Source organism: Nymphalis io, chromosome 22 (assembly GCF_905147045.1).
Source record: "Nymphalis io chromosome 22, ilAglIoxx1.1, whole genome shotgun sequence".
Lineage (NCBI taxonomy): Eukaryota > Metazoa > Arthropoda > Insecta > Lepidoptera > Nymphalidae > Nymphalis > Nymphalis io.
Window position 1 is genome coordinate 8,162,256 of NC_065909.1, and position 12,870 is coordinate 8,175,125.

Here is a 12,870-nt window from a genome sequence, read left to right on the forward strand (position 1 = left end):
TTATTACATAAAAATTTAGGGGTAAATTGCGTCAGCAAATTCGCATAAGCTCAATATACGGTGTGTAAATTAAAGGGCACCCGGCACTTTAAATGTGTTACCTGCAAAATCTCTCAGTGTACCCTTTCATACATATGCTAGACGAGTCTTAAGCTAAAAATTGACTGCTTCGTTTTAGTCTAGAAGCTACATGCAAGGACACAAACCCAGTAGCCACCGGGTAGGTGCTCCTGGGTTCAAATCCCATGTCGGGAAAATAAAAAATATTGAGTTTTTCTGTTGAAAATACTATAAGTGTGTACACTCCTGTGCCTCGGAAAGCACGTGAAGCCGTTGGTTCTCCGTCTGAACTCTTTCCGGTCGTGTCGGATCGAAGTTCCATAGGACTATGAGGGTTATACAATTTACAAGAGTTTGTACACACACTTGTGCACTATAATATCTCCTGCGCAGTTTGCTAATATCTCTTGAGATTGGCTGCCGTCGTTGAAATCGGTCCTGAGGAAATTTTTATTATAAGTTAAAAAGGCTTTCGTGACCAAAAGAGAAGGATTTTTTCTATAACATCTGTTTCATTCCATTTTTTTATTAAAATAAAAAAAAAGATTACTATCTAATATACATAGACATCCGAAATTACAGCTCTATTACAAATTTAAAAGTAATTATAAAAAAAAATTGGTCATTTTCGATTCTTAGTAACGATTCACTTGTTACTTCATATCATAAGATTTAACTCCGAAGTAATGTCATAGAACATTTTCAATTCGTATATTTACGAAAACAAATAAACTTATGAGTAATTTTTATGTAGTGAAGATTATACATAGAACTGTGACGTCATAAATATTAAACACCCCTATTTTTGTAATAAATTTACAATTTTTGTACCTATAAGTGGTAATTGAGAAAATAAATTCTACTATTAAAACGCATTGTTCAAGAAGTAAATACAAGAGGAAAATGTCGCTTGAATATTCTCACTGCAGGAGGACATAGAAATATATGAAGAACAAAAGGTTATAAATTTTATGTGTCATTAACCAAGGCTAAAATAGTCATAAAACCATAAAGATTTAATTATTGAACTATAATTATAATAATGTCTACGATAAATCCAAATAAAATGTCAATAAAACAATGGACCTTATAATTATATCATTATAATATTATCACCCAAGGTTTTATTATTTATAGCCAAGCATAAATTAGTTAGATATTAGATTTATAACAAATTTATAATTTAATTCGTTATATATATTCTTGATCAACTTAACTTTCAAATTTGCTACGACAAATATTTCGCTTCTATGCATTGCTTTACAGGAATTTGTCTAACAAAATTCAATTCAGATTTATCAACTAAGAGTCAGTCACTAGGTGCATTCGAACAAGTTACACAATGAATGTTTTCTAACAACAATATTACTCCGGATGAGAGCACCGAGCACTGCTGTGCTTTGAACATGGAATATGTCCGCTGGTGGACTGTTTTGAAATTCACGGTAGTATTTAGATTAAGGTATTAAGGTATAGTTGTTACCTTGTACGTATGTTGACGTATTGTCGTCCGTATTATGGCCAGTGTTTTTTTGGTCACAGTGAAAAATGCTTATGCCAGTGGCACAAATTTTCGTCTGTAATATTAAATTATATATTTATAATAAACAATAATTGTAGTTGAAACAATAAGATCTTACATCAATTCATCAAAATCGGTTTTCAGGTCTTATAATATGCCGTCTCATGTTTCCACTGGTGTCAGAAGAGCTACGTCATTTTTAATCTAGAAAATGTGATTGGGGATCCACTGGAGTCGTGCTGCTAGCATTCTGGTGGTACCATTCCTAAAATAATTTGTTCTTATGTAAATTTTAGTACATCATAGTAATTTTTTAAAACTCATAAAATTCATATTTCTAAACAGCAAAAATTTTGTTGGAAACACTATTAACATTGCTTTTACTATTTAGTTAGTAGCGATTAAGTAGTATTTTAAATTGTGTTACACCTAGCGACATCTCTTAAAGATTTAAGTAAGATGCTTAGTAAAATTCAAGAAGGTTTTTATTTTTTATAAAATATTGATATAGGTCTGTGAATGGTTGAATTTTTGCTTAATTGTACCTGTATCTATGTACCTTCGTCAATGTAATAAATAAAATAGAAGTCATTTAAAAAACTTTGCTTAAAATGAACTATTACGTTTTATAATCTACAATTATTACAATAATGACAGATGAACTGATAGTGCTGTTGTTCATTTCGTTGTCGATTATCGATATGAAAATGAATATCAGCAAGGTATTATAAAACATTAATTAATATAACATATTCGATCATCTTACTGTTTGTTCTCATTTTTTTATCACAAAAAGCACCTTATATAACAAAAACAATATTATACTCACAAAGTACATAAATAATCTTATCGACTCGAATAAAATAAAGTGCAAAACACAAAAGAAAGATATTTAATATAATTATTCACAAAAAATGCTTTTATTTACTGAAAATAGAAAATTAGTTTTTATTTTTGTTTAACATATAAATGTAGTGTATTGATAAATTATAAATTTTAAAATTCAATTTTAAACATTAATAAAAATAATTATAACACATTCATAATTCATTAACTATCGATAAACAAAGTATAAGAATGCATACAGCCCTTAAACATTTATGTTTCTATTTTCTAAAGTAAATTGAAGGATTATTTTGTGTAGAATGTTGTTATGTTATTATTATAACTTAAAGTAGTGTAATTTAAACATATGAAATATGTCAGATTTAAAAATATGTAGAATATGCTTACGGACGGATGCAAAAGTATATAAATATGACCAATATAAACTTGGATCTTTTTATGAAGAAATTTTGGCTTTAGATGTAAGTAGAATGTTTTAATTCGATATTTTTACAGACAATTTTAGTGCTGTAGTTGGATTTTTATGTCATAGGATATTATTTACAAAATTTTAAGTATATATCGTGTAGTGAACCTAATATATTAGTAATACAGTAAAATACTAAATTTTTTTTCTAACTTATTAAAACTGCTTGGCTACTTAAACAGTATTTGTTTTATATAGTTGTTATAATAGATAGTTAAAGTTTTTCTGTATACTGTGATAAAAGTACAGAAAAAAAATAATTAAAAAAATCATTTTAGGTAAAGGAAAAGGATACACTGCCTAAATATTTCTGTTTTGAATGTGCAATATTGTTACATAAATATCACAAATTCAAAGAGAAATGCTGCATTGGAAGCAAAATACTCAAAGAAATGTGTCACAAAGGCCCGGTATTTTTTTTATTATTTATAAATTGAATATATATCAACTGTTTCGTATTCTAATTTTGAATTCTTTTTTACACTATTTTCTGTAAATATAAAGAATTCTTACTTTTAACTATCCTTAGTAATCATTTTTTTATATTTAGCTAATTTTAAGATTATAGAACTCGATAGAACTGTATAGAAACTAAGTAATGTTTTATATTCAATTTTAGATCACTTATGAGTTAGTCAACTGTATAGATAGAACAAATCTTAACCTCTTACTGAAATCACCATTAGAAAGGATCATATTAGCTTATAACAATGACGAAATCACGACAATTAATGATGATGTGATCATTAAAGAAGAAGCCAACCGAGATAATAAAGTAGCAAAGATAGAGGATATCCTCGATAACAGCACTGATGATACTTTATTTGATGATAGAGAATCCGAAGTGACTATACCAAATGTTAAAAAATCAATTGAAAAGCAGGAGCCGATCAAAAAAAAGAATCACAAAATCCAAATCCAAAAAGATATAAAATTAAAAAAAAGAATACAAGCAAAAGAAAGACATTGTAAAAGCAAAGATGAAAATAATGTGAAGACGGGAATTAAACGATTGATTTTAATGGATAGTAATAAGTGGAAGAAATACGATCTATCTGAAGATGATGCTTTACAGGTAATTTATTGATATTTTTATCACATATAGTATTGTATTATTAAAGTGTATATATATTTAAGGCACTGTTTGCAGTGAATAATATAAAAATTAATTACATTTACTCTTCTTGTCATTGGAATGGACCATAAATAATATTACCTGGTATCTTATTTTATTTATTTACTAATCCTTTATTGCGCACACTTTACAAACATTTAGTAACATATAATAGCAAGTAGTACATATAGTATGCAAAGGCGGCCCCTATCATTTATAGTGATCTCTTCCAGGCAACCTCTGTAAAGAGAAATGTTTATGTGTTTTTAGCCGGGATCACTAATCGGGCATAATGTTCGAACAACTTATATTTAAAATTTAAGGAGCTTAATACAAATATGTAATATACCAACCTACATACATATATATACACTTATACATATATACATACATAAATGTTTTTATGTATGAATACATAATACAAACACCAAACAAAAACGAAGTTAACTTAAGCTTATAGCTTATACATAGTTATGGCTGTGGTTAAGCTGAATAACCCCACAAAGTAACAAATTTTTGATGGTAACTAATTGATGGTACTTACCCATTGCACAAAATGATTCCCTAATTTTTATTCATTTTGATTATTGCATGTTCAAGACAGTCAGACTCACCTTATAAATTGGATTGAGCAAAAAAATTACATTCTGATATTATGATGATAATATTAGGACTAAAAATTTCGTTGATGGTCCATCTCCCAGGTACAACCTACTCGTCATATATTCTACTGTCAAACAACAATACTTGGTATTGTTTTGTTCCCAAATTATATAGGATTTTGTCAATGTGAGAGATGATTAATATTTCTTACAGTATGTCTATGTACAATCAGATAATCCATTTACCAGTCTACCTAACTTTTAAAATAAAAAATAAGACATTTAAAACCACACAGTTCTTCTGTAATATAAAATATATTCAAATTATAAATTAATCTTTCAGGAGTTTCAAGCGAAAGCATTCGATGATAAGTACACAAGTGCTGCTTACAAATGTACGGACTGTTTGAAAGGATTCTCCGAAGAGGACATGTTGAAACGACACATCAAAATAAGACACAGTGAGGTATCATTTTAGATAAAAAGTAATATTAAAATAATTAACCTATATATCAAAATGCGAGCATTGACCGCCCAGTGGTTAGAAGAGAATCACAAAATTATTTACAACTTAATTATATTACGTACAATGTATTTAAAACAAAAAGTACAGAACCGTTCTTGTGATGTACGTAACGGCTTCTAACTTCTTGGTCTCATATAGGTGGCGCGCGAGTCGTATCAAACAATCTAAAACATATATTATATACAGCCTCTTTAGAATAAGGCTAGAAATACTTAAGTTCAAACCCCGATCCCAAAAAGTATAAGGTTTTTCTGTCAAGAAATTATCAGTAGCAGTCCGAAGTTTGAAAGGGTTACTCCTTGGCATCGAAAGCATGTTAATCTAACCTCTCTCCGTTCGTGTCGGATGATCGGATTATAAGAGTGAGGAAATATTGAGCGCGTGTTTATGCCGGCTATTGAGCACTACAATATCCCTTACGCATTTAGCCCTTGGGAATAACCGCCACGATGCAAATTGGTCAGGACAACATCATCGATGTAAACGTAAACCCCTCCACCATTTTTTATATCCTAATGCAAGTTCGTCATTGTAGTGCAAGCTCGTCTTGGTAGGTACCAGCCACTCATTAGATATTCTACCGCAAAACAGCAGTACTTGGTATTATTGTGTTCCGGTTTGAAGGGTGAGTGAGCCAGTGTAATTACAGGCACAAGGGACAGAACTTCTTAGTTCCCAAGGTTGGTGGCGCACTGGTGATGTAAGCGATGGTTAACATTTCTTACAATGCCAATGTCTATGGGCGTTGGTGACCACTTACCATCAGGTGGCCTATATGCTCGTCCGCCTTACTTTTCTAGAAAAAAAAATTATTTACAGCTTCTTATTATTAGATAACTTTTTTTTATTGTATATTAATTACAATTTTTATCTCTTGCAGTCAAAAGGATCTATAGAATGTCAGTTCTGTCGCATGCGTTTTAAAAGGAAGTGTCGGTTACGCCAGCACATACGGGAACACTACACTAAGTTCAAATGTCTCCGGTGTAACTTTATATGCGTTCTCGAGTAAGTATTTTAATTTATACCGATTAAATTCTAAATCTAATTTTTTTAGTTGGTGATACCAATTATGACGCCGATGTGAAAAGTTTCGATAGATAATTTTTTTTTTTTTTTGGTTGCCAGGAGCACAGCTTTAAGTCACGAACAGTATCATAACGGTGTGACGAGAAAATGCAAATATTGCGGCAAAGAATTCAGGTAAGCAATTCGTCCTTCTTAGTAAATGAAAATTAATATTTGTCTGTTTGTCATCTAAGCGTCGCTGAACCATTCATGCGATTCTGATGACAATTTGGTGAGTTGTTCTGCATACAACCGTGAAGGTTTTTGACTCAAAACCAATATCGTTCTATGTATGTTTGCATTTTAATATTTAAAAGGTTCTATAAATACCCTTATTCTCTAAGCTGGGATTCATAGTTTTATTTATTTATAATCATGTCTCGGGAGACATTACAGTTAATCTTTCGAGGTAACAGTAACACAACCATTAACTATTATAACATATTGACTAAATTGCAACCCTTATGACGTCACTAGTGCAATAAAAGAAATCCGTTCACTCACCTTAACATAAAGTAATGAAGTAACTTTGAGGCCTACTGATATATATTATATTAATAAAATACATAAATCTTTATTATTCTCTATTAATATAATATAAAGGAAATATGTTTGTTTATTTTTTCGGATTTGAAATGGTAAATAAAATATCAGAATTTCGTGATAAGCAGTACTCAAAGTATTCCACTGCGTTTCTCTTTATTTGGAGACGGTATCATGTCAAACTAAACACATTATCACTCATCAATTTTATATATATTCTTTATGTTATATAGCATTGTAATATTATTTTTTCTTCTAAATATACTCTATGGCTACAGACTACGGAAGTTATCCATATTTGTTAGGTAACTTTTATATATCAGGTCATGTTTTTCTGGCACTAACGTCGGTTTTTTTTGTACCAAAAAAAAACCTCTTTACTTATTAATCAAGGCGGCTACGATATTGAAGGACGTTTGAGCAAACGCATAAAAGTTGTTTTGACATTTAGAACACTTTAATTTCGTCGTATAATATATTCGCTTTAAGCTACAATCTTGTCGAGTTCTATTCAAGATATAATAGTGATTTATTCTAGATACTCCTCAACGTACTACACCCATTTGCGCACACATAGAAGTCAATACGTGTGTACTCTGTGCGGATCTTCGTTTGTGAGCGAGGCTGGCCTGCATCAGCACAAACGCGTCAAACACTGCACCAACGAAGTCGTGAGTAACGAAATTAAATTAAGTTTATAATTTTTCACACAAACTCAACACTGCTATACTGATACATAAACACTTAATAAATGAAGGTGCTATGTCAGGTTTTTAATTTTTAATCTGTTACGTCAATGAACATTTAAGTCACTAAGATGAACTCCACAGGTTATAAAAATTTAATAAGCGTAACGTATCGCTACAGCTAGGTGAATAGTAGCCATTTTAAGAAAATGCGTCCTTAATTTTTTTTACTACGATAAATATTCATTAACCACTTATTCAATAAATTAATTCACGGAGTCGTCGAAATCCTTAGAAGGATAAAACTTATTTATTTATTTATTTAACACTTTTTGCGCAACATATACATAAAATGAGAGAAGTAGGAAACAATCAAAGAAAAAGAAAATAAAAAATGGTGCGCAAATGCGGTCTTATCGCTTATAGCGATCTCTAACAGACAACCTTTGGTGAAAGAATTTTGTAAGAGAACAGGTAAGTGCATTTACATATAAAAAGGAGATACTAAATATTTAATAGACTACACATATCTACATCCCACTAATTACATATACATACATACATACACACACATACACATATACATTCATACATATATATATATATATATATATATATATATATATATAATTATTACTTAGCATATACATATTATATTTAATTATAGAGTATAAAATTATATATAGATAAATTATAAACCACATACTATTTCATACATACATACATACCTTACTTGGAAATGGACAAATAAACTTAAAACTTACTTAGAGATTGACGAAAATCTTTTACCGGTTCGAAGTGAAATACCTCAAATCTATGAAGAACCGGCAGGCCCTGCTGATCTTGAGTATGCAGCAGACGTAATATTACATAAGTCTGTTTAATATTGAATGGTGAGTCTTGAGAATAAGGTCGAAATTCGTTCAGCAGACGAATCAAGAAGATGATGGCGAAGTGAACAAGTATTGTACGCGTTGCAACATCCACTTCGAGACCAGTAAGGCGTATGAAGAACATCTATACCACTCCACCATGCATGCTGAAATAGAGGAGTAAGTATTGTCGTCGTCGCGTTTGGACTCTACTACCACTTACCATCAGGTGGAGTAGAGTCATTTGCCCTCCCGGCGAATATAAAAAAAAAAAAAATTGTTGAATATTTGTGTTGTGTGTTGGTGGTGGGGCTTTTACCGCTAAACAGCAATATTTAGCATTGTTGTGTTCCGATTTGAAGTGGAATGGGCCAGTGCAACTACAGGCATAAGGGATGGAACATTTCAGCTCCCAAGGTTGGTGGCGCTTTGGAGATGTATGGGTGATTAAAATTTCTTACAGCACCAATTTATATTTATTTATTTATTTTTTTGGGAATAAAACGGTACAGTTACAAAGAAATAATAAATAACAATAAAATATAACATAAACCAATCAAGTTACAACGAATATCTTATACAAATAGGAAGCAAATGGTAAATTAATGAGACAAAAATGATTAAAATTAGAACTTTAAACAATTACATACAAAATCAACCACTTAGTAAAACTAATTAAAAATTAAATACAAAATATAAAAATAATAAAAAACAATGATTACGCAAGACAAACTTACATTCACTGATTCAACAACTCATTAATACTATTTTTAAAAACTTAAAAGGGAACATGAAAATATATTAATGGTATTAAATTTCTTATTGTACATATTACACGAACGATCGATGAAATTATTTTGGGCATGTTTAGTATGGATGGTATTAACTACTTACCATTAAGTGCAATATATATATATATATATATATATATATATATATATATATATATATATATATATATATATATATGTCCTACGCAGTTGGTAATCCCTTTTAAGTTAACCCACCGTCACCTAAATCGGTCAGGAGATCGTCAGTACCTGTCATATCAACTTTAAACACATTTCAGAAACGGTACAGAGAACGACACGGCAAAACAGCTGAAAGTATTCGAGAAGACAACTCCAGAAAAGGTAAAAACAAAATCTATTAAAGACAAAGTCAAAAGTCTTTATTCAATATAGAAGCGTTACACTTGCTTATTGATCGTCATAAATCTACCACCGGTTCGGAAATAAACACCTCAGACCTGAGAAGAACCGGCGAAAGAAACTCAGCGGGTTTTTTTTATATCTCATCCTTTACAATAAGTAATGTACAAAAATAACCGAATTATATATATTTTTGTAATTTGAAATAACCTGGAGGCGATCGGTTCATTCCCAAGGTTGCAATCATTTAAAATCATTGGTTGTGTTATATCCTTTAGCAAACAAGCGTTCCTTAACGATTCTTTTTAATTTCACAATTGAATATTTTTGAACGTTTTCTGGGATTATATATCCCAAAGCATTTAATAAAACATTATATACAAATCATCATGTTTAACAAATACATAATAATGTTTTTATTTTTATTTTTCAGATAACAAGTTTATTTAAAAAACGGTAAGTAATTTTATTTAGTTTAAATTTCATAGTTATAGAAAATTGGGACTCGTGTACTAAACCGAAACGATAACCAATTTTTGTATTGCAAATGAATACCATATATTGGACATTTTTTAATCATGAAATCAACATGTAGGCGCATTAAAATAATATTAATATAAATTAAAGATAAGATGAACCAAAGGCACTGACATCACGATTGTGGAGATGCAAATACTAGGATTTTTTTTTTTTAATTTTAATTTAAGTTACTGATGATTGTCGCGGTTTTTTTTTTTTAATATATAGGCTAGCGCTTGACTGTTATCACGCCTGATGGAAAGTGAAGATACGGTCTAAGGTGGAGCGCGCTTGCTTAGAAGATGCCTGTTCACTCTTGCCTTGAGGGTTTAGTGTAGGTGGTGGGGAAAACGGAGGGTATTCTAGACCTTAGCGGTTAACAGAGAAATGGATTGTCCCTTAATCAAGAGTCGTGGAATATATATCCATTTTTCTTCTTTACGTTAATTTTTTTTCCAGAAAGGTCGACGATGTGTCGTTCAAATCAGGGAAGCGATGCAAAAAGCCAACGACTTGTCATCAATGCGGGAAACATTTCAATAGTCAATCGGCTTGTATGAAGCACCATTTGGAGGAGCACCCGGGGACCTCATTCTGCCCCCCCAACCAGAGGCACATATGTGAAATATGTGGTGCGTCGCTCGCTGTGAGTAAAGTTTTATTAATCTCATGTTTTTCTTGCCGGAAAAATGACCTTAAAGTCCTTGTGTGAAGGTTCAAATTTATTTTTAAGTTCTTTATTTTTAAGTTTCTAGTTACTACTTTATTAATCTATTGAACCACTTCTTAATTGTGAATCTTTTGTTGTTATTGTTTTTTTTTTATAGAATACGAAGGTGGACGAGCATATGAGCCGCCTGATGGTAAGTGGTCACCAAACGCCCTTAGGCATTGGCGTTGTAAGAAATGTCAACCATCGCTTACATAGCCAATGTGCCACCAACCTTGGAAACTAAGTTTAGTTACCTTGAGAACTTTTATGTCCCTTGTGCCTGTAATTACACTGGCTCACTCATCGTTCATACCGGAACACAACAATATCAAGTATTGCTGTTTTGCGGTAGAATATCTGATGATCTGGATGGTACCTACCCAGACGAGCTTGCACAAAGCCCTACAACCAGTAAATATATTATAAAACTAAACTAGTTTCTAAACTTTCTCGTGTTTGAACCTTAAACTTTAAAGGATTAAATCAAGTGTCGCAGATTTAATCTTTTGGGCTGTTCTTTCATACAGCCAGGCAGTGTTGCTGTCCACAAAAACATGCACACCCGTGAGAAGATATTCGCTTGCGAGACTTGCGGACGACAGTTCTACGAGAGTGTCGGTCTGAAGCGACATATGTTGGTATGTTTGGCCATAGGGCTAGCTTTAAACATGCATATTTTATTGTATAATTATATTATCAGAACTGTTATTCAGTATTCTTAAATATACTTACACTGAATTGAAAAATCAATTTTTCTTTCCTTAATTTGAACATTTTTGTTTTGAAAATAAACTCACCTTATTACTCCAGTATCACTAGTAAGAAGTCGATTTTTAACAAACCGCCTCATCTTTTCATAAAATTCCTGCAACAAAACTATTAGAATTGTTCATTCGGAGTATTTATGAAGATTAGTATTGTAAATTTGATACTTTTGTAATTTGTGTTTTGTTAATGTCTTCTTTCAATATTTGCGGCCATTTAAAAAAATAAAGGTTGATTTTCAGAGAATACCTAGATAATGTTCAATCTGCCTTAATAATGTCCTCCAGACCGATTTCGGCCACAGAGGCCAATCTCAAGAGAGATTAGCCAACTGCGCAGGAGATATTATAGTGCACAAGTGTGTGCGCAAACACAGGTCCACTATTTCTTCCTACACTCTCATAATCTGAGAATTTTCTGACAGAAAAAGGAATAGAACCCAGGTCCTCCGGGTCTGCGGCCTTACATCAAGCCACTAGACCAACGAGGCAGTCTCAATCAATCTGCCTTATTTATCCAATTGTGTGTGATCAATATAGTTTAAATAATATAAACATAACTGACGTCAATAAATAATATAACATATTTTATTTTATTAAAAAAAAAATTAATTATGGCAATACAAAAACCATTAAAAATTTATAATAAGTTTATTTATACTAGATATGATATTTGTTAAGAACATAAAAAATCATGCCTAAATGTAAAATATTCTACTACTGTTTTCATATTCATCGTTATATTTCAGACACACACAGGGGAGAAGCCGTTCGCTTGCACTTCTTGTGACAAACGTTTCACACAAAGCGCCAGTCTGAAGCTTCATTACAGAACATTCCATCTGAAACAACCTTATCCTAAGAGGTATATATAGTTTTAAGTTTTAATTCAGCTTAAATATAATATTAGTACTAAAAAGTTTTTTAATTCTTTGCTGATATGTATAATGTGACTTTTAATATACAATTATATAATAAACTCCTGATGAGTAGTTACATATTTACTTTCTTTCATCTAATCAATATATAATAAGTGTGACATTAATTTACAGCTTATGAATTAATTTTCCTATAAAATCTTAACAATTAATTATAAAGAAAATCGTTTTTAAACATACGAACGCTGCTACTATACTAGTTGCTTGTTACAATATTTTTTTTCTTTAACAGAAATAGAAGAAAAAAGGAGTAATCCATACATCCTAAAAAAAGGCTAAAAGAAGAATCGACTCAATGAAGCTTTCAAGCAATATTAAATGTAGAAGAAAGAAGAAATGTAGATTTTTCGTAATGAACTGGCAATGTTTTAATGAAATAGTAGAGATGAAGATATTTGTTACATATATTAGAAAATAATAGATTTAGGAATAATATTATTATCTGTTGTACTTAAGTTTTTATTATTTAATAAAAAATTAT

At 30.9% G+C, this 12,870-nt stretch overlaps 1 protein-coding gene across 2 annotated transcripts; it reads left to right on the forward strand.

The window, feature by feature from the left end:
* Positions 1–2,682: 2,682 nt before the first annotated feature.
* Positions 2,683–12,804, forward strand: LOC126777183 (zinc finger protein 595-like). 2 transcript variants are annotated; one of them, XM_050500149.1, is made up of 14 exons: positions 2,683–2,889; positions 3,173–3,304; positions 3,514–3,969; positions 4,954–5,076; positions 6,017–6,144; positions 6,265–6,339; positions 7,286–7,418; positions 8,361–8,485; positions 9,375–9,438; positions 9,890–9,912; positions 10,435–10,621; positions 11,215–11,325; positions 12,201–12,316; positions 12,622–12,804. In XM_050500149.1, exons 1-14 carry the CDS (start codon positions 2,782–2,784, stop codon positions 12,641–12,643), a joined length of 1,803 nt encoding a protein of 600 aa, XP_050356106.1. In that variant the 5' UTR covers positions 2,683–2,781; the 3' UTR covers positions 12,644–12,804. The 2 variants fall into 2 exon arrangements, 1 of the variants encoding a protein (XP_050356106.1); XR_007670022.1 differs by lacking the exon at positions 12,622–12,804 and having other exon boundaries at positions 10,439–10,621; positions 12,201–12,321.
* The last annotated feature ends 66 nt before the right edge of the window (positions 12,805–12,870 follow it).